This window comes from Daucus carota, chromosome 6 (assembly GCF_001625215.2).
Source record: "Daucus carota subsp. sativus chromosome 6, DH1 v3.0, whole genome shotgun sequence".
Classification (NCBI taxonomy): domain Eukaryota; kingdom Viridiplantae; phylum Streptophyta; class Magnoliopsida; order Apiales; family Apiaceae; genus Daucus; species Daucus carota.
The window spans coordinates 8,992,680-9,015,913 of NC_030386.2; the positions used below are offsets into that span (position 1 = coordinate 8,992,680).

Below are 23,234 nucleotides of genomic sequence, written 5' to 3' on the forward strand. Positions count from 1 at the left end.
ATTGAAATTGTCAATGGCCTTGAGATTACTAGCAACTACATTCACCTAATTAAAGCAGTGTGGAGGTTATGAATCATATTTCAACAGCAATACATTTATGTCTTTCTCCGGTGGAAATCACATTTATGCAATACAATTAGACAAATTTCTAACACTCTAAAAAAAGCCACCACACCAAAAGAGTTTTGTTAGCAGTGCTAACTGAGATGAACCAGTAACACAGATCCTGGTATGTTCATGAGTCTGACAAATGTTCATGAGTCTGACAAACACAATCGTAATCCTTCTGATATATCTAACTAATCATCATCAGTTTTAATTCCCATCACTGAAATAATTAAACAAGTTCCATCTCTATATCTAAAGTCCTAGCTTGCTATGTATCCACGTAAAATAATAATAATTACTTGTAGTGATAAATTTATAATAATGGACAAACCTTTTCACCTACAAAACGTAATTTTATAATTTAATTTTAACAAATTATTTGAATGAATAAACCGCATAAACCGCACCGCAACCGCACCGCTTTTTCGTGGTTTGGTTTATGTGGTTTTAACTTTTCGTGGTGCGGTTGCGGTTTGAGAAATTGGCAAAACCGCATATGCGGTTTGGTTTGCGATTTTAGCCAAAAACCGCACCGCCCGCGCCGCGATCCCCCTAAGCAATAGGCATATGCTAATGCAAATGTTGCAAAACACTCGATGTAGATGCCAGAATGTGTAACATCACAACATCTCATTAGACTTAACCCACCGCTTATAATACGTCTTATTTTCTTCATGATCATCATTAATAATAAAATATTTTTTGTAATATATAAATTTATTTTTATTTCGACTTTATAAGAAGTACAATCTAGTATTTTTATATAATTTAATTAGTTTTGATTAATTTTCAATTATCGATTTATTCTTGAATGACGCTTCACCGACTAATTCCGATTCCGACTTTTTATTATATCATAGATAAGTGTTATTTATCTTGACTATCTATGATAAAAAAATAAAGGGGAAACTTGATGACGTGAAAGTTGTATGCTATTAAAATTAATTAGTAAATAAAAAACCTTACAGATAAATAAACAAATATATATATAACAGAGGATCCGAATGAGAATCCGAATAGGAAAGTCCATGAGAAAACACAATCACAGCCGTCCGATGTCCAATCTGTGCTTCTAATAAACGCTAGCACACCCCGAAACCAAAACCTATCTTGTTCACTTTATAACATCGAGCTTTTGTAGAGAGAGAGAGAGAAAGAAGAGAGATTTGTAGAGAGAGAAAGCGTAATCATGGCTGCAACAGTGACTAGTCCTTGGGGAAACAAGCCCAAATCATGGGCTTTGGATGCGGAGGAAAACGAGCAAGAACTCATCCAACAACACAAGGCAGATGAATCCGCCGCCGTCGCGGCGCCGCTGGCTGATTTCCCGTCGTTAGCGGCGGTGGCGACGACCAAGGCGAAGAAGAAGAAGCCACAGACGATGAATTTGGCTGAGTTTTCGACTTACGATGCGAGTAAGTTTCGTGAATCGAAAGATGTGGATGTGTTGAATTTACCCAAAGGCCCTCGTGAGAGGAGTGCTGAGGAGTTGGAGAGGAATAAAGGGTTTAGATCCTGGGGGCCCGAGAGGGGAGGAGATAGGAATGAGCCCAGGAGGTCTGGGGGTTTTCGAGATAGGGAGACTAAGGAGTTCACGTCTTCGAGGGCTGATGAAACTGATAATTGGGGTGCTGCCAAGAAGGGCAGCGGTGCTGGTGGCTTTGAGAGGAGGGAGAGAGGTGGATTTTTCGAGAATTCCCAGAGTAAGGCGGATGAGTCGGATAATTGGGGGGCTAACAAGAGTTATGTTCCGTCTGAGAGGAAGTATGAGAGGCAAAAGATTGGGTTTGAGTTGAGTGGTGGGGCCGATTCTGATAATTGGGGGAAGAAGAAGGAAGAGGAAGGGAGAAAGTTTGGTGCTTTTGATAGTTTAAGGGAGAGGAGAGGGGGTGGGTTTGAGAGAGATGAGAGTTGGGGGAAGAAGAGGGAGGATGTGGGGAGTGTTAGGCCTAAGCTTAATTTGCAGCCGAGGAAGATGCCCATTGGTGAGGAGGCGCAGAATGGCAGTGTTGTTAAGCCAAAAGGGTCGAATCCTTTTGGTGATGCTAGGCCTAGGGAGGAGGTCTTGAAGGAAAAGGGTCAGGATTGGAAGGAGGTTGATGAAAAGTTGGAGTCTTTAAAGTTAAAGGAAAAGGAGGCAATAAGTGATGGACCTGGTTTTGGGAAGAGAAGTTTTGGTAGTGGGAACGGGCAGAGTGGTGGAAATGGTGATAGGTCTGAGAGGAGCTGGAGGAAGCTTGTTGATGTGGATGTTCGTCCGCAGAGGTTGGTCAATTGCATCTTTTAAGTTTATATAATTTTAGTGTAATCAACTTGAGAAGAGTAACAGTTCTTGTTTGAAAACATTTTAAGTGCATGTGTATAAGTATGTTATCGTTTTGGGAGATAATGGTACAGTTTTTTTTTTTTTTTTGCTGGTAGGATATAATAGGTGTCCATTTAAATTGTTTTGCACTTAAGCTAGACATCATAGTTTATCTGAATTCAGTTTTGTGATGCTCTTATATGATTGATGAGGTGGAACCTTTAACACTTGAAAGTCTTTAAAGTATGTCATGTTTGGTGTACACTTCAGAGGTAAAATTAATCAAAGATTAATGTGCCTGTAGTTATGATTTTTTTAAAGAAAGCCTCACATCCAACTTTTTTTAGTTTCAGTTAAAAATGTCGGTTTTGAGTTGCTAGTTCTAAGTTTACCAACTGACCAATCTATTAACCAACCTATAGGCTCAGCCAAAGAAGCAAACGCCAACTAAAGTCAGTCCGCCTTGGAACAAATTAGACTTATAAATTACATGCCAATGGTTACGATACAATAGTTATGACTCAAGGTTTTGGTATGCAACCTGAATGATGGAACAAGATAAATTGTTAGTTGTGTGCATAGTCATACATATTTCAGATGAGAGAAAAGTTCCAAGCTTCGAATATTGGTTTTGGTTGTTTGTCTCTTCGTTACTTTCTAATTTGTATTGTCTAGTATATTTCACATGCTTTATCTCATTGACTGTAGCTCCCTAATTATAAGTAGTCTACTGCTAGAAGTTAACAGTTATCTTATGCGGCAAGAGTGCAAGACTCACTGTAGACCATTTATTATTGGAAATACGGATTGGCTCTGTGAACATTAAGACAGTCTATTACCAGTAGCTGTTCTTATACCGATGCCTTCTTCACCAATGTACCAATGTACCTTATTTTTTAGTCTTTGCAACTCATATAGTGAGATGATATACATTACATGTATTTACATATAAATTTACGTGACTTGTGTGATGTTTGAGAACTTTAAACTTTACCTCTTCACACTAATTACGTAAGCATTGTACTCATTTTACTCTTTTTGCCCTTGAATTGTCACTCTTTAAGTTATTTGATGTGAGCATCATAGGTTTGGTATTTGATGATCTAGAAATTTTGAGCTGTGATGAGAAGTATGATTTGATGTACTTATATCTTCTATCCTTTGTTATAGCTTTCATTCTGTTGTATTTGTGCCCCCCCCCCAAAAACTTGGACTAGGGACGAGTATGTGTGGATTCTATTTGCAAATATAAGTATGTAAATGGCCCTCTTTTTTTTGTTCGTGCGATGATTGTATTCTCTTGCTTGCTCAGAGGACGGAGCAACAAGTTTATCTTTGGCAGCATCAATATCATGATCTTTCTGAGATATTGTTTTTCATGCCTGTTTGAAATTTATCATTTTTTCTTTGTATGATTTTAAACCCTCCAAAGGATTATTTAGATTGATCGTGTTTTCTATTGGAAATATGTTTGTAGTGCTGAGAACACTGATCGTGGTGAGAATGGGCATGCTGAAGAAACCAGTAATTCAGAGATCTGTGCCTGAACTTCAGTGCATAGGAATTATAATGGTCTGGGAAGGGATTATGTGCGGAATGAACGATGTCTCTCATCCCTTGGTGCTACTATTTTGACATATGGAGGTGCTATATGAACATTTTTGATAGACATGGAGTAGATTTGTAGCTGTTTTAAGTTATATATATTTTTGATTAACATATTTCCTATTGTTATTGCTATTTTCATATAAATTTTGTTCCGAAAGTAAACACTGGTGAGTTTGGTTTTATATTATTTTGAGGAGAGTATACCTCTATATTTTTCTTTATACATTCAGATCGGAGTGCGAATGTTGATATAATTCATGAAACAAGACATACTGCTAAAACTTAGAAGTATAGAACTCATTCACGAACATGAAACACAAATCAGCTTCTAATAGACCATAATATAGTTGGTTGTGGAGTCTTTGACAAATGATGATGATATAACTGCTCACAATTAACAACAGTCACTAGTGTAGTCGTAGTCCTTTGATTTGCTGATCCACCCTTTTCTATAACATTGACCAACTCCATCCCATCCCCAACTTGTTCAAATGCAACATGCTTCCCGTTGAAGCGCTGTGTGATTTGTTCAAGTAATGAAGAGCTGTGATGCAATACAGCTCTGCCAGATCCAGAGCTTAACATCGTGTATCCTAAACCTCTGCCATATCTATCTGAATTGTGATGAAAAGAAAACAATAACAGAAATAAGGTATGAGTTGGTTCATAGCAGCAGCAAGGGAAAGAAGCAAGGAGTTTTAGGCTCTTGGTTGTCATATCTGCAGTATACTATTAAGCCAGCTCTACTTGGTGAGTCCACGAGTATTACTTTGTACATCGAGGAGCGAGTTACCCAGAGAAGATGGTTGTAATCCCATTATTAACACTTGTTTGTGATACTGGAAGTTTAAGTGGACTAAGGTCACAGTGGGTTTCCACACAAAATTCTCGTCTCTTTCTCAAGTGTTATTCAGGCTTGTATTGCTTGTTTGTGTTTGTGTTTGTTTGGGCATATAATTTATCTTATACTCTCTCCGTCTCATTTTATGTGACCTCATTTTCGTTTTGGGATGTCCCAAAAAGAATGAGCCTATAATACTTACTATTTTATTCCTCCGCTATCTCAAATCTATTATTAAATATTGATAGGTCCCACCACTTTACTCATTTTTCAACTACATTTACTACCTTTTCCTTAATCTCCGTGAAAGTGAAACCAGCTCATACAAAATGGGACGGAGGGAGTAACATTTTTACCGATGATCTATGCACAATCTGCGAAGGTGATATTTTTGTTGTGAAATCAGTAATCAGTGTTGTACATAGCAGACAGCACACGTGAACCGTCCACACACGATTATTGCTAGTAGTATTCTTGTCCATTTGGCATTTGCTCATACTTATTTTTCGCAAATGACAAATTGCGATCCAGGCCCTTGTGCGTTCCTCGCTCTGGAATCCAAAGTTGCCGGTTTGTCGTGCTTTTTCGAGGATTTCTCTTGCTTAAGTGAAAGAATATTGTGAAACAATTTGCTTATAAATAACTATATTTATATTTGTAAGTATCGGTCTTTTCCATTTGTGTCATATTTTAAAATGTTTTTTTTGGTTAACCAATATATATTAAATATAAGAATAGAGCTAAACAAAGTTCATTGAAGATTAGGGATGACAGAATAGTCCGATCCAAATGAATACCCGAACGTTTCTACCGGAATGAATTTTACTGAACCCGATATTTTGGATATGGATTTGATTTTTAGACTCGAACGAGTTTGGATTTGGATTTGTATATTAGATATTCCGTATCGAAACCCGACCCGAAATCCAAATCCGATTTGAACCCGATCCAAAACCGAAACAAAAAAAACCAAATAATATATTATATATTACATAGTTAATTGCAATTGGCACCCCTTTGGTTTAAACTTATTGCACATTTCACCTAATAGTTTTGGAAAATACACTTTGCAGCCTCAGACTTTTAACTGCGCTACAGTTAGCACCCTCTCCGTCATCTTCTACTGTTAACGTTAACTTTTGCATGGGCATAATTGTCCAAGGGCGTTGCAACGGCTATCTATCAGTTTTATCCTATATATGATGCCTGTATGTATCTTTTTCAGTGTATTAAACAGCAGATGCTCTTCTATCTTCTTCCTCTTCACCTCCATTTCATTAGCACAGCTTGAAACAATGGGAGAGAAATGTTTATGCGGCAACGTTGTGATCCAACAAACATCGTGGACTCAAGCGAATCCGAGGAGGCGTTTTGCGACATGTGTTGATCGTAGGTGCAACAAGTCGTCCGATGGTTGGAGGAACCTGTTTGCAGTAGAGCTCAAGTTATCATCCCAGGTCTACTTCGAAGAATTAACAAGCTTGAAGAAGAGAAGATGGAGTTGGAAGCAAAACTGGCCAAAAATGCTCTGAAGAAACATGGAAGCTACCATTGTTCCTGGAGCTTTTCCCTCCTCATTCTTGCTGCACTTATTTCCTATATGATATGTAACAAGGTTGATGTTGAAGGGATGTGATAATAATAGACTGATATTGTTAAATGATTTGCTGCTATGTTTAATAACATGAATGAAAAGAAGTCTGTTGACAATAGTTCAATAACTGAATATTTCCATAGATATGTTGCCGAAGAAAATCATTCAAATACATCATTGTCCCACAGGCTCACCATTCCTACCATTTTCTTGAATATTAACTTTGTCACTCTCCACAGGATCTTCCTCTATAACCACATGTGTCTCTTGTGTATTCTTAGACAAACCTTGTGAAACATGAACATGATAAACAGTTAAAACACTTGATAAGCAGTTCACAAAACATGATAAGCAGTTAAAAAACAAAAGTCAGTTGACAGGGTTATAAAATGCTTACTCTTAACATTAAATACCTCCCCTTCTTTCTTGTTCTGTATGGAGGATTAGGTGGGGGTATTCTTCTTTTTCTTTTTTTGGCAACTGGGGGTGCTTCACTTTCAGTGGAGTCCAAATTTGAGGTATCAGCAATGAAGGAATTTGGCTCATCTGCATCCTTCTTCTCACTAGCACCATCTGCATCCTTAGGTTCAGATTTTTCCACCTCCTCCCTCATTTCACCAACCCATCTCTCTCTCTCATCAAATTCAAACAAAGAGAAGTCTTGAAACTCTTGGAAGCTTAGATTTGTAACATTGACATACAATGTGCAAATATGAGAATAAGAAACTAACATTGCATCAAAATGTTCGACATCACCATCTGTTTCAAGCAGCATCACATTTGTATTATGGAGTCTGGTCTCAGGCAAGTAATCGGGTTTTAGGTTTAAGCTTTGGTGTAATAAGGGAGGGGTAACGACAGGAGGGATTTTTGTGTGTAAAATGACTTAATGCTCTCCTTTGACTAACGTTAATGGTCAAGATTTGACGGAAACAAGCTTGAGGGGTATTAACTGTAGCGCGGTTAAAAGTCTAGGGCTGCAAAGTGTAATTTCCAAAACTATTAGATGCAATGTGCAATAAGCTTAAATCAAAAGGGTGCCAATTACAATTAACTCTATATATTATTAATAATTCGTTGAGCCATGATATATATATATATATATATATATATATATATATATATATATATATATATATATATATATATATATATATATATATATATAGGGTAGCACTCCATAGCATACCCTCTTATATGGAGTTACATAGCACACCATTATAAATGTATTAATAATATATATTCTATTATATTTTTTATGAAATATAATTGCAAATTTTGATTATTAAACCGAAAACGAAGTTATACAATTTTTTTAGTCCAAAGATCATCTAAAATTATGCAATATCTCAACATGATTCTATAACAGAATAATAATCATCCAGAATTATTCTGTTGTAGAATCAGTTTCGAAAATATACTTTTTTTGATCAAATTTTAAGTGTTAAATTACTTAAAATAGATTTATTTTATAGTATTCTGTATTAGAATCAAGTTTTATATGTATTCTATAACAGAATTTATAATAAAATTGATGATTTATAGTGGCGCACTATGTAACTCCATATAAGGAGTCCCTCTCTGGAATGTTGGCCTATATATAGTGCGCCACTATAAATCATCAATTTTATTATAAATTCTGTTATAGAGTACATATAAAACATGATTCTAATATAGTATACTATAAAATAAATCTATTTTAAGTAATTTAACTCTTAAAATTTGATTAAAAAAAGTATATTTTCGAAACTGATTCTACAACAGAATAATTCTGGATGATTATTATTCTGTTATAGAATCATGTTGAGAAATTGCATAATTTTAGATGATCTTTGGAATAAAAAAATTGTATAACTTCGTTTTCGGTTTAATAATCAAAATTTGCAATTATATTTTATAAAAAATATAATAGAATATATATTATGTATTTATTTATAATGGTGTGCTACGTAATTCCATATAAGAAGGCATGCTATAGAGTGCTACCCATGATATATATACTTAATTTTGTTTATAAATATATAGATAAGTGCAAATGTGTATATTTTTGAGTGATGGTGTCATTTTTTATTTAATTAATGAATTAATTTAAAATTTTAGACTTCATATAATGATGATTTTGTTTTAAAAATTATTAAATACGGTTTAAGATTTTATTAATGTGTAATACTTTATTATTAATTTAGTTTAAATAAAAATTAAATGAAATTCATGTGTGAGAAAATCAAAGATAAAATTATTATAATACTACTTATTTATGGGAATTCGGGTTTTGGATAAACCCCTGAACCCGGTCCGAAATTCGTGAATTTGGATTTGAATTTCATATGTAGAACTCGATTGGATTTGGATTTTAATAATAACCATTACATATAATCCTTCCAACTTTTTATTCTAGAAAGCCTTAAACGTACTATACAAACACATATCTAACAAATTAACACCGTTTTTGGCAGTCTCTACATAAATATGAATCCAACACAACATCCCTGAAATGAAAGCGAGATAGGCGTTATAAGGGTATCAGATACATCTTGTCAAGTTCGATCTATATTGATGCTCATTATTCTATTCTTAGAGCATCTCCAATGGTGCTCTTAAGTCACTCTTCAAAATATAATATAATATTTGGCTCCCAGTGAGTTAAGACGTTGAAAAAGATTTCAACTCCAATGCTCCCCTTTATACTTGCTCCTTATTCATATTTTATTCATATAAGAGATAGTGAAAAGTAAAAAGAGAGAATTGTTGGGAGTAAAGTTGGAGGGAAACCAATATTATATTCATGAAAAAGAAGTTAAGAGCTCTTACATGCTCTTTAAAAAAGAGGAGAGATGTTAAGCTCTTAACTTTTTAAAGAGCTTCTAGGAGCCTATTGGAGCTCTAATTCTTGCATTGCTCTTTAAATTTGAAGTTAAGAGCTCATTTAGAGAGCCCCTTGGAGATGCTCTTATGTTCATTATTGATGCTTTACTCTATTCTTATGCTCTATGCATAGCCGCATCAGAAATGCACCAAACACTCCAGTTCCTAATTTTAAACTCTCACAAGTAAGCAAAGGCACCAACTAAGTAATCAACTAGACTAGCCATTTATAAACTATTAATAAGTCTGAGTTTTCTTATATGACCAACAGAAGTCAACTCTAATACCCCCAAGAGTTTCCTTCTTTTTTTCCCTCCAACCAAGCATAGATGGTATGTCAACGATTTTCAGTTCTAGCAGGGTTAGAAACCTCTAAAATCTATTCTTAACATTTCTACTCAGTTAGATCTTTCATAAGCAATATATAAGAAGAAGAGAAGAACCTCAAAAATTCGTAAACAGACGCAAGAACATGGCATAAGCATGACAAATATTAATTAAACCATAAGCACAATGCAAGGAAGAGACAACAGATAGATAATCATATACATAGGCACCACATATGTGAATGTGATGTGATTCCACGTAAACCATAACTTGGTCTAGTAATATCAAATACATTAATCATAATTCCTAGCATCTTTATAAAGCCCGTAAAACTAATCCACCCAGCTAAAATCACAACAAAACACCCAACCAACACACAAAATTAACTTTCATTTATACTAAAAATCATCATCATCAAGTAATCGTTTGTAGCCTTAAGTCCAAATATGCAAGTAACAGACCCTATACTCTCACGCCCCAATTGATTAACTATACCAGCGACATATAGAATTTCAAAATAAAAACAATCAATGGGATACCAATTACGAAGTTTATAGATCAATTAAAAACTTGTATAGCATGCGTCCACCATGATTAAGGTGCTTCAATTGTCTTCTTCATCTCAATCCATCCAAGGCCACTTTCACCAAATTTCAATTTCTTGAAAATCAGAAAATCCCCTTTCATTTTCTCCTAGTGATTCTTCATTTGTTTATGAACAAACAACACATTCATTTGTGTGTGGGAGTCCTTGCTGAACATTGGTCCCGCTTTCCTTGTTTAGCGTAGTCCCAACCCGATTCTCCTTAACTACCTCACTGGCGCATAGCTCAACAAAGAGTGTGTGAATTTCTTCCGTCCACTTAAACGATCCCGACATCTACAAATATATACATATAAACATGTCCAGAATTGAAGCTAGTTACATATATATGTTAGAAATTCATTACCGTTAACGGATGAGAAGGAGAGCTAGAGGTTTAAATCGATTACCACCAGTGATTTTGTTAATTAAAAAGCAGCTACGAGAAGAAGAGATATGGGGGAATAGCGCTGTTGTCACCGTTGAAAAAGAGATCTGCTAGCTCGTTTTCTATTAAAAAGAAGCAGAAGTTGAGTCTAAAAAGAAGCTACGTTACGTAGCTTTTTTTTCCGAGCTTCTATTCGTTTAATTAAGCGCTTCATAACATTTGCCAAATGGACGTATAAAAAGTGGAATTGAGCTTCTACGCTTTTAAGCCCATAAGTTATATTCCCAAACACCCACGAAGATATCTGTAGAATTATGCCTTAATTACTTAGCATGCCCGAACCCGACAAGTGGGACTACAGCTTCAGGTTATAATGGTGGGTAATAATCGGCCAAGAAGAAATAGATAGGATATACAGGATAGGCTTAACAAATAAGAGAGGTGGTTTATCTAATTTGGGTCTAGGAAAAGACTGATAACCAGATGGGCTTTTAGATAGGATAGGCTTAAGAATAAGAGAGGTGGATTATGTAATTTGGGTCTAGGAAAAGACCGATTGCCAGATGGGCTTTTAGGGTTTAAAGGGAGTCGGATTACATACCACGACGTGCAAAAGACTATAACATAAACAATGAGAACAATTGGAACCCAACAAGTCATGCCAGTGTAATAGTGTCTCAGTATGTATTACTTTATTAGTCAATTTATATGTTAGGTGTCTGATGTAGACGCTGTGAACGAACGTGTGTTTGTTGCTTGTGGTGTTTTATTAGGGGTGAGCAAAAAACCGAACTCAAACCGAAACCGAACCCGAAACCGGTAAAAACCGACTAAAACCGAACCGATCCGAAACCGAAAATTATAAAACCGAACCGATTCTAATGGATGCGGTTCCGGTTTTAAGTGAAAACCGAACCGAAATAATCCGAACCGAACCGATTATTAAAAAATAATATTATTATTTATTTATTTAATTTTATAAGAAAAATATATAGACTAAATTAATATCTCATAGTTACTAGTTATCAAATAACATGTTAACTATATGTGGTAGAGTAGTGTAATAGTAGTGGAACACCGAGTATAAATCTCATAAGTTTAAACATATATAAGTATGATCTAAGAGAATATAAAGTACAAACAAATATTTAGTTATTATAAGCATGATGTCATTAAGTTAATTTATATGATTCAGTTTTTATTTATATTTTCGTTATGATAATGTTATTTAATGTGAAGCAGTGTAAATCATAATCAAGGTTATTAAATCTTACATCCATGTAAATTGCTTCTGTTTGTTTTTTTCTCTTTACACATTTTACTTGTCCAGAAACACATCTGCAATTCCAGAGACCACATATACTACATCTATAAGCATATTGTCTTGGACGTTAGTATCAGAATTTTGCAAAGAGCTGAAAATTAAGCAATTACTTCAATGAAAAATGGGTGCTACACGTATAATTTTTTTTTTTCATGCGGTTTTTTAACCGAAACCGAACCGATAGAAACCGAATCCGAAGTTTTGAAACCGAATCCGAAACCGCCGATGAGGTTGCGGTTGAGGTTTTTGATTTTTAAAACCGAGGACATGCGGTTCCGGTTGCGGTTTTATCCAAAAACCGCACCGAAACCGGATCCGCTCTCCCCTATGTTTTATGGCTAAGACATGCATATCCTTTGCGTGGTTGTTAGGTTCCTAAAGCTTGTGAAAGCAGATAAGTCCAGATACTTACAGTAAACCTCAGGCTTGTTTTGTTTGATCTGTGTTTTATTCTCAAGAGATCTTCTATGTTTGACTTGACTCCTTAATCGAATCTGGAGGCATTATTGAGCACATTGGAATGGCAAGTGTGAAAGAACCATAAAGAATGAGCCTTTATATTTACGGTTTTTCTAGTGTGTGCCCATGGGCACACAATAAGCACAAAATTTGATAGTTTTTCTATGTTTTGATTGGCTTACACTCCTTTAATAATGATGGCCCCTCTGCATTCACACCAACCACACCAATGAAAACCCACCAAATTTTTGAGTTTTCGTGCTTAGCATGTGCTCATGGGCACACACTAGACAAACCCTTATATATATAGCGGGCGAGTTGAGAACTGTGCATGCAGAGAAATTTGAGGTGGAGGAGATTAGTACTAGTAATGGTCCATTGAACTTGTGAATGTTTAGATCAAATTGAGTGAAATTAGCCCACCAGATTAATGGAAATTATCAGACCTGTTGAATGCAATGAGCTGAATTTGTATGGTTATTGATTAATAAAATTTTATCCACCCAATCTGATATTTTACTCCATTGTAGGAATTATTTAACATCTTTCGAAACATTCTATTAGGTCATTACATTCCTTCAACTGAAGTTAAACATATTTGCAGTGGTATAGAGTCATGGAAGCAACTAAAATTATTCTAGTTGTTTAGCCAGCTAAAGTGCATTCAAGTTGAGTTCATCTTTATCTAAGAAACGCTTGGCCTCAAGTTACTGAGTTACTATTTCCATTAACTGCTCTAATAGACCCCGATAACTTGAAGGTTTCAGAAAATTTGAGAAAGGATTAGTACCTAAAAATTCATAAATACCAGGTACATATACATATACAAAAGAGAACATCATACAAGCCTCAGATCTTAATATAAGGGAAGTGAACATAAAACAATAAACAGGACATAACATGCGTGCTTATCATCTCACATCTTTGGCCTGCTCTGATGTGTCCCTCTCAGAGTCTCAGTCCCTCACTTTGTTACTTAGAAATGAATGCATTATTTGGGAAAACGAAAGTTTAATAACACCATTCATATGTCTTCATCCTAATAGAATCCAACTCGAGAGGCTCGTTCAAGCTCACGCTTGTGTCCTTATAAGTACTGTCTTGATTAACACCAACTAAGAAAAGCAGAAATTCTAGAAATGGGAAAGTTAACTCTATCTCTGATCCTTTATTTTATAGGAGAGCTGAGTCTGTTAGTTTTGTCTAGCGTGATCCAGAGTCCTCAAGAAATGGAAAACTGGTTTCAAGCACAGAAAACAGAGGAGCTCAAGGTGACTAAACTTCACTTCTATTTTCACGATTTACGCGAGCACACTTCAATACAAGTAGCGTCAGCCAATAGCACTGCAACTTCACCAACCTTGTTCGGTTACTCTGCCATAATGGACGATCCTTTGACAGAAGGACCTGAGTTTACTTCGAAACCAGTGGGACGTGTCCAAGGCTTATACGCCTCGGCTTCGTTTAGTGAGTTCAGTCTACTTTGTGCTATGACATTGGTATTTACAAATGACAAGTACAATGGCAGCACATTAAGTGTTTTAGGGAGCAATCCGACGATGCATCAGCACCGTGAAATGCCCGTGGTAGGCGGAACCGGAGTGTTCCGCCTGGCACGAGGTATTGCTATGTTGACATACATTTATTTTGATGTTCCCGGTGGGAATGCTACTGTCGAGTACAATGTTATAGTTCAACATTATTAGGATGTAATGGCAAGTTTGTGTACTTTGTCTACCTAAACTTAGATAAATAGCAGAAAGCATGCTGAACTAAGAAAAACAGTGCAAAGTGTGTGCTGGTGTACCTGCAGTGTTTTCAAGTTTACAATTTGCTTGTTTTATTTACGTCTGCAATGTGTATATGTCTCCGATGTGCTTCTCAAACAAGCTCTTAATTTCAAAATTTATGAGGACATGAAAAATTAGAACTGCAATGAGTTTATAGTAGTAAAGAGCTTCTTCTCTCTTCTCCATCTTAAAGAGCATCCCGTGTTTTTAACTTATTTTCATTTAATAAAATAAGAGTAGTTCTAGGTGCACATAATTGTGTACATAAAATTTGTACATAATGACGTGACAAATAATGTGGTGGGTTTTGATTGGGGTTGTTGGTGTAAATGCAGGGGGACCATCCAATTAAAATCCACCATATGTCATTTTGTACATGTTTTTGTACACAATTACGTGCATCAAGCATTTTCCATAAAATAATCACTTTCTTCTATTTCTATTCATGTCGCTCTCTCCAATTTTTTTTCAAATAATAATAAAATATGAATAAAGAGTAGGGTTGGAGTTGTCACGATAATCAATGTTAGTAGGAGTATATATTATTTTTTAAAGAATGACTTAGGGGTCGTTTGATTCGAGAGTCGGTATGGGGTTGGAATGAGGAATTGGGTTAGCATGGTATGAGGTTGAGGTATCATTTTTGATATCATGTGTTTGGTTGTTTGACGGAATAAACATTTTTTATTTTAAATATTTTTAAATAATAATTTTAATAAATTTAAAATATTATTTTAATTAATATTTTTATGTATCTTTGAGTTGTTGATTTAGTCTTGTATCAAAAATATATATATATATGTAATGTATAAATATAGATGACAAAAAAAACTTTCATTCCCCATACTCATACCTAAAACCCACCTCCCTACTTGGGTATGAGAATCTCATACATTATGGGTTTGAGAAAATGATTTTTTCCTGACCAAACACCAGGTACGGGTTTAGAATGAAGAAAACTCATACATGATACCTAAACACCTTGAACCAAACGACCCCTTAAGAGCATCATTCGAGATACTCTTATTAGAATTATTATATTACTCTTTCTATTAAATAATTTTATAAAAAAATTGATAAAAATTTATTTGATAATTCTTTTTAAAAAATTGATTTTAAAACTATTTTTGAAATAAAAACTTTTTGAACGTCACAAATTTAATATCAAATCTCTTCAACAAAATTTATATTAATTTAAAACTATTATAATGATTATTCAGTTTTTGCAATAATATTTTTTACCAGCACCTTTTTAAAAAAAATAGACACTGACTAATATTTTCAAATGGATCCTAAATTTTGCTTAGTATTTAAATTTTTTCCCTAACATGTATATATAAGTTTATTTATTTTAATAAAGCATATTTTTTAAAAGGTAATAAATTTATTGATGGAATAAGAACTTATAAATCATGTTAATAAATAAAAGGGAGCAACATATTAAATTCTAGTTATTGTTTCTCTTTTAGTATGCCAATATTCAAATTTTCGCTTACTTTTTATGACCACCTCTAGAGCAAATTTTAAACTTCTTTTTTGTTAGGTATATTCTAGTCATACAGTAGAAACTAGTTGAGAATCCGCGCGGTGCGGCGGCCTATAAAAATTACATTAATGATTCAAAATTAATATTTATAGAATAAAATCAATTTGCGGCGACTTATAAAAATTATATTAATGATTCAAAATTAATATTTATAAAATAAAATAAATTTTATATTATAAACATCTCGATGCAATACCAATATTAATTTTTAAAATTGCAAAATTGGACTATAATTCATATGTGAAAAAATGATAATAAGTTTCTACATGTAATTAACGATTTAAAGCACGACGAATCTTAATTTTAATTGTGTTTTTCTTTTTGAAAAGTAATCATGTTCTTGACTAACATTGTCATTAACTTTTCCAAACACTACTTCTTAGACACATACACCACTACATGCATATAAAAAGCATACGATTATACTGACTGATGACATCAATAAAACAGACAGTAAGCTTGCAAACAACAACAAATACGTCCGACGACCAAAACAAATATTATAAAAGAATCACCAACAAACATATATCATTGTAATTAGGGGTGTGCATTCGGTTAACCGAAACCGAAATTTATTTCGGTTAACCGAAACTGAAATTCTATGAAACCGCGGTTAAAAAACCGGATAACCGAAAAATGAAAATTTGGCTATCGAAAACCGAACCGAAATATAAATTTCGATTAACCGAACCGAAATTATTTTGGTTATTCGGTTCGGTTTTCGGTTAACCGAACCGAATGCACACCCTTAACTGTGATATTGAGAGACAGTGTAGGTTGTCTTTAGATGATCCAAAACCCTACAACCTATAAGGGTATTTATAGGTGCCGAGAAATTTGTGCGCTACTCTTTTCCATAATTAAATAATCTGAAATAGAAACAGATTAAAAAACTTGCAAGCTACTATATTCCATAAATAATCTGAAATAAAATCAGACTAATACTTTTAATTTATTATATTCCATAAATAATCTGAAACAGAATCAGATTAATTTATGCCAAGATATATACCATATCAATGAATCTGAAACAATTTTTTTTTATATCTTTCACCCAAAAATTCCGGAAAATTAGAAAAATAGAACGGAGCTATCTGAGAGACGCCACCTACACGCCACTCGCTTCTCCTTTATATAAGTATATTGATATATTGATTGTATATGTATATTTGAATTGATTGCTTAATATTTTTCTTTAACATTTTTATTTATAATTTCTATATGAATTGTGTGGTAATTAAAATAAAATTCTGTTCAAAAATTTTGTGCGTATAAAAACTAAGAAAGCATATATAAATTAAATATGTACTAAATTATTAAATAAGTAAATATCGATCGACCGATCAAAATTTTTATATTTTAATTTTAATAGTACAAATTTATAACTCGTACAAAACGTATAACTTTTAACATATTATTTTTTGCTTCAAATTTTTGTGATAATTTTTAAAATTTATTAAAATTTACTTTAATTGAATAAAATAAAATAATTTATGTGGTTATATTTATGATTTATTTTTCTTCTTATTGCCATAATTGACAAACCAAAAGTAACAAAAGTGAGTAATATATATATATATATATATATATATATATATATATATATATCTGTGTGTGTGTTTGTGTGTGTATGTATGTATGTATTGTTCGATTAAAATATATATATTAAAAATTAATAATAAAGTACATACTTGTAAGCTTTTTTTAAATCGAGAGCAACTGAATTACAAATAAAATTGTATGCGCATGTTAAACGTAATAAGGCATGTATAAAATAAATTACTTATTGTGTATCTAAAATACAAAATTCAAAAAATATTTTTATTGTTAATTTCTACATATGCTAAGAAATTATTTAAACATCAACATATGCTCAATGAATTTATTATTTATAATTTAAATTAAAAGCGGTAAAAAATTAAAAGCATGCACAGAGAGAGCATGCAACAGATCTGTAAAAATGGAGCTTCTTAATGGAGCTCAAACCCCCGCCAAAATACAATAAGCCGCTGCAAAGTCAATTCTACCCTTCAAGAACTAACGGTGTTAAAAGTTGATGGACGGATAGTTCAACATGCAATTCGCTATTTTTCTTACTTTAGCTACACAAAGGCAATACCACAGGCAGGGATGACATTAAAATCGGATCCGAATGGATACTCGACCGTCTCGACTTGAATGGATTTTATCGAACACGATATTTTGGATTTGGATTTGGATTTGGATTTTAATACATATATTTTCAATTTTAAGTCATTATTTAATATTATACTAGGTCGTGAATCACGTGCATATTCACAGGTCTCAACTCTCAATCTCTCAAAAAGTCACAAGACCCCTAATTCCAAAATCTCATATTCATATTCTAACTCTCAAATCTCCGCCCCCTATACACACGAAAACATATATGCACATAACACTACAAGAAAATCCGATATTCCCAACGGAATTTCCCGTTGGTAAACATGAAATCCCATTGCTAAAACCAAATGCCAACCGAATTACCAACGGAAAAAACTGTTACTAAAAACCTCGTTGGTAAAATTTTTCCAACGGAATATGTATTCCGATGGTAATATTACAACGGATTAACAACAGATTGGGAGGCTGTTGACTTTCGGAGAAATCCAATCTACCAACGGATATTCCGTTGGTAACTTGCCAACGGACATTAAACCGTTGGTAATGTGCCAACAAAAATTGCCAACCAACATTCCGTTGGCAAAAAACTTTAGCAACAAAATGACATTCCATTGGTAAAGCACTTTACCAACAGAATGCCTACAGATTTTGCTTCCTAATAAAGGTTAAATTTTAATTATTTATAATTCCATTCTGTTGGTAAACGGTTGGTAAAGATATAAATATAATTTTTTTTTATTTTTATGGATACATTTAAATCTTTTTGACATCCTTATATTATACAATTAATAAAATAAATTGCTTCATTAAATAAAAGAAAAAGTCATAAATTAAAAGCAAAAGCAATATCCAAACATCCGAGGTTATAATTCATAGGTCACACATACTTCATACATAACATATAAAAAAGCTAGCTTGTCTCGTACACAATATCTAATTTGCAAGTCAGCTCTTCATTTCTTCCATCTACTTTCTCATCTCTTCAAATTCTTGACTTCTCATTTGAATTCTGATCACCTTCCCTTGTGTGCGGCTTCGTCATTCGAATTCTTCTCCGCTAGTTCTTTAAACACCCTGACCTAAGAAGGAGGCTAAGTGCAGTACACAGATGACTTATTAGGATCAACTGGCAAATAAGTTATCATAAACAATAATCTTGCACAAGGCCAGCAAAAGCAAATGACCAGTGATCTCAAATCGTCTAATCAGAGTACAACAAGCTCTTATAAGTATTTTAGATATCAAAGGACAATTATTATAACATTCTTGAGCAAAAGACATGAAATAGGAACAATAATCAAAGGACAATCCCTGACCATTCTAATGCATATCAAAACCCCTGATCCAAGCAAAACAAGTAATGATGAACTAGTTAAACTTTTATGAAACAAAACTGTAGAGACACGTCTAAATGGACTTAGAACAGAACTTAACTGGTGCATAACAAACCATATTGAGATACTCCAGCAAGCAGAAACCATAATTAAGAAGATAAAAAATAGGAAGATACATTGTGTTGTAAAGTCAAAAGGGTCCAAACCGAAAAATCGACAGAGATGGTTCTGAGGGTAGGAGGGGGGAGACTGGAATTAATTAGTTATATATATATGAATAAAGGCAATAAAACTAAGACAAAAGTACAATACAAGAGCAAGGCATAATTACCCATTTCAAGGCCTTTACAGTCTACACGAATCAGCTCTTCCACAAGAAAAGCATCACAGACCGTAGCTACAAGACTGTAATAGTAGCCATTCCTTGCTACATCTCAACAAAAAGTATATGAGTCTCTGCTAGAATTAATAACAATATGAACAACACAGAGTCTATGTACCAAGTCTTGTCAAGGTGGGAACAGCTAATCCTCGTCTTCTTATTTCTTTCGTCTCCTCGATGCTCAATTGTTTAATAGTTGTTTTTATGAGCCTTGGATATACAGGTTTTGAGGCTTCCATGGCATTAATGGAATTACTAGCCTCTTTCTGGGGTGATAATTCCTTCCTCTGTATTATCAGTAGACCACCGTGTTTATGGATAATCTTACTAAAAGTTTTATCTTGGAAGATGGACATTACTATCAATAAATATTAATTAGATGACATCATACCAAGAATTTAGCAGTTTGCGTGAAAAAGTGGCTAACTATGTTGTGGTTCAACAACTTGAGCAAGTGAAGGAGATCTTCGACGTCTTTTGACACATTTGGTCATCGAAATATGATCACTTTCCACATTGCACAAGCTCCTGATTCCAGTGCCTCCTGCTTCAGGTTTTATTAAGTTCATCACCATTGGTCAGATATTGAACTACATCATCAAACATAGTAGAAAGATTAATGAGTTGGCAGTAGCAAATTATCAGGAAGATCAAGAAATAAACACAAGTACACAACCTGGTTATAAAAAACACTAGCTAAATAAGATGAACATGTGTAAATTAAAAGATGGATAACAATCTCACAATAGCAATTAGACTGAACAAAACTAGCATAGCATTCGAAACAAAGATGGATCCTTGCACCTAACACTGAACAAATCCCAGATCTGAATATTGCATTCTTCTCAATTAGGAACAATACATGTAAACCAAAAGCAAAACTAAAATTCAGGTAACAATACCTAATTGAAACCCCAATTAGGAACAAGGAGAGCTTTGCAAGCAGAATACCAAAAGCAAAATGGCCAACCAGAGAGAGCTTTGTTGCCGTTTGAGAAAGAGAGTTTTTGACAAATAAAACCCTAACTCGCGCTTTGTGCTGCATTTTTTCACAATGCCGCTCTTTTTTTCCCTCAAGCCGCTCTTTTTTTGATTTGGCGGTGCCTGAAATTTTTAATATATAAATAATTTATAATCAAAAAATAATTACATAAGACTATCTCGAAAGGAGATATCTATAATTATTAATAATTACTATTATCAAGTTTTAATGGCTATATTCTCAAATAATAATTTATCATAAAAAACTTATAAACAATATTTTCCAGATTTACAAGGACTTATAAACTTATAATTTATCATAAAAAATCTATATTGTAGCGCAAACAATAAAAAAATTTACTAATTTAATAAAAAAATTTTAAAGAAATTTATTTAAATATAAATATAAAATTAAAAGTAATATATACATATTATATAATTATTAAATTGTAGAATGCAAGCAAAGAAGACGAGAGGGATAGAAGACGTGGCATAAAAAACGATTTCTTATTCAACAAATATAACATCTCAGAATTCGATAGGTAAAATTATACCTAACAAGAGAGTATCATTGGTGTTGGATAATAGGAGAAGAATATCTATAGTTTTTATTTTTTGTTGCGAGCTAGGGAGATTTACCTAACAGATGCAAATGGTTGGAGTTGTTTTAAACGAATTTAAAATATATCAGTATTTAGATATATAAAATTTAAAATAAATATGTACCTAATTATAAGAATCATTATTGAAATCAGAGTGAACATCACTTCTTGATGATCATATTTCTACCGAATCTTGAATCAAACTCTATTTCTTCTTCTCGCAACCATTCACAGTCATCTAAATTTATTATTTCTTCGTCATCATTTAGACGTGTATGAATATCTTCTGTAGTAATCATGTTTAAGTGTATAGGTATCTCATCTTGACACGATTCAACAAGTGGGCGAGTTTTAATTATGATGATAGAAGTTTAGAAACTGAAGAGAGAAAGAAAAAATTGAATGCTCTAACAATGTCTATTATGTGATAAAGTCAATTGTAATGTTGCTGCTTTGTGTGATGTTGGTGCAATTTGAATCGCTCGGAAGATCGTTGATTTCGTTTTCAGCTTTAAGAATTTTTGAATTCTATGTCAAACGATCAGAATACAAATTATCAAATTGTTTTTAGTATGTTATTTATTTTCCAACATGTATGGTCAGTTGGGGTTTGTCCAACTGTATTATGTTCTGGTTAATGAAAATTATTTTTATTTTGTGCCAAAAAAAAACTTCTAATATGTTTATAATACTGACGGATTGCCAACGGAATCAGATGACTCATCTACTTTACCAACAGATTTCCAACGGTTGCTCTATTTTAGCAACGGCTTCCCAACGGAACAAATATTGACTCTGGACAAATTAGCAACTGAATTACCAACGGAACGAAGCATCAAGTTACCGACAGAAATTCCGTTGTTAATCCATAACAAGTCTGTTAGTATTCAGATGCTAGATTTTTCCGTTGGTAAACCGTAACAAGTTAACAACAGAAATTACCAACGGAAATGATGACTACAAAGCATCAAGTTACCAACGGAAATTCCGTCGCTAATCCATAACAAGTTTGTTAATATTCGGATGCTAAATTTTCCGTTGGTAATCCGTAACAAGTTAACAACGGACATTACCAACGGAAATGGTGACTACAAAGCACCAAGTTACCAACGAAAATTCCGTTGCTAATCTGTAACAAGTCTGTTGGTATTCGGATGCTAAATTATCCGTTGGTAATCCGTTGAGAATTCTGTCACAACGCCTCCATTTCCCAACGGAATATTTCGTTGGTAAATATTGGTTGGTGAACCGTTGGTAATCTGTTGCTGACTGTTTGACCTCATCCTGTACAAAAAGTGGTCAGCATTCCGTTGGGAAATTGTAACGGAATTAGTTCCGTTGGGAAATTTTGTTGGTAATTCCGGGAATTCTTGTAGTGTAAGTATAAGTATATATACTTAATTTTATTTATAATATATATAAATAGGGTCCTACTCCGATACAAACTATTAGAATGGAATCCAAATGGAAACCAATGCAATTGAGTAGAATGATGCGGGTTTTGGGATATGGGATGTACCCCAAGATGGGCCTAGACGGGGTCTAAGATGGGCCTAGACGGGGTAAAGTAGCTGGTAGAAACTAATATACACAATGTTACCTCTCAAACAGTTAAAGTTAACGGCAGATTTGGACGGAATACTGACTAGGAGTTACAACTTGCACGGGAATGTTAAGTTTAGGGTGCATATTGCCACGTTTTAAAGTTCAGGTACTAAACTGTGTTTGGAGCAAACCTAGGGCTTACAAAGTGTAATTAACTCTATAAAAAATGAGTAAAGTTAAATCAAAAGTAGGTAAAGTGGTTGAACCAATAACAGGTTTGAGATAAGGGAGAAAAGTAATGGTTGTGGTTGCACTCGTTTTTTGTATTATTATTGAGGGTTAAGTTCTATAGAGTACACACAACCATTGGAGTGTAGGAGTACAAAATTGGATAAAATATAATTCAAGCCATTTATATATAATAAATTAATTCTTTTAATTTACAGGGTGATATTATATAGATAAATATTTATATATAATAATAAATTTATTATTTTAATGAACACACTA

At 33.7% G+C, this 23,234-nt stretch overlaps 2 protein-coding genes and 2 long non-coding RNA genes across 6 annotated transcripts; 2 read left to right on the forward strand and 2 right to left on the reverse strand.

Moving 5' to 3' along the window:
- The first annotated feature begins 1,201 nt into the window (after positions 1 to 1,201).
- On the forward strand, positions 1,202 to 4,244 carry LOC108227713 (eukaryotic translation initiation factor 4B3). Its single transcript, XM_017403015.1, has 2 exons — positions 1,202 to 2,373; positions 3,891 to 4,244. Exons 1-2 carry the CDS (start codon positions 1,298 to 1,300, stop codon positions 3,958 to 3,960), a joined length of 1,146 nt encoding a protein of 381 aa, XP_017258504.1. The 5' UTR covers positions 1,202 to 1,297; the 3' UTR covers positions 3,961 to 4,244.
- Positions 4,245 to 10,019: 5,775 nt separating this feature from the next.
- Positions 10,020 to 11,065, reverse strand: LOC135146992 (uncharacterized). Its single transcript, XR_010284219.1, has 2 exons — positions 10,642 to 11,065; positions 10,020 to 10,528 (listed from the first exon to the last, which is right to left on the reverse strand). It is a non-coding gene; the product is annotated as an uncharacterized LOC135146992 (long non-coding RNA).
- Positions 11,066 to 13,541: 2,476 nt separating this feature from the next.
- Positions 13,542 to 14,108, forward strand: LOC108225833 (dirigent protein 21). The gene has a single exon (XM_017400788.2). The coding sequence runs from the start codon at positions 13,542 to 13,544 to the stop codon at positions 14,106 to 14,108; it is 567 nt and encodes a 188-aa protein (XP_017256277.1).
- Positions 14,109 to 18,691: 4,583 nt separating this feature from the next.
- LOC108225032 (uncharacterized) lies at positions 18,692 to 20,661 on the reverse strand. 3 transcript variants are annotated; one of them, XR_010284088.1, is made up of 5 exons: positions 20,499 to 20,661; positions 19,988 to 20,186; positions 19,715 to 19,883; positions 19,546 to 19,641; positions 18,692 to 18,971 (listed from the first exon to the last, which is right to left on the reverse strand). It is a non-coding gene; the product is annotated as an uncharacterized LOC108225032 (long non-coding RNA). The 3 variants fall into 3 exon arrangements; XR_001807514.2 differs by having other exon boundaries at positions 18,692 to 19,641; positions 20,499 to 20,660; XR_001807513.2 differs by having other exon boundaries at positions 18,692 to 19,883; positions 20,499 to 20,660.
- Positions 20,662 to 23,234: the final 2,573 nt, after the last annotated feature.

Coding starts and splice junctions, on each gene's coding strand:
- LOC108227713 (XM_017403015.1), top strand. CDS start 1,298: ATGGCTGCAACAGTGACTAGTCCTTGGGGAAACAAGCCCAAATCATGG. Junction 2,374..3,890: donor GTGGATGTTCGTCCGCAGAG/GTTGGTCAATTG, acceptor ATATGTTTGTAG/TGCTGAGAACACTGATCGTG.
- LOC108225833 (XM_017400788.2), top strand. CDS start 13,542: ATGGGAAAGTTAACTCTATCTCTGATCCTTTATTTTATAGGAGAGCTG.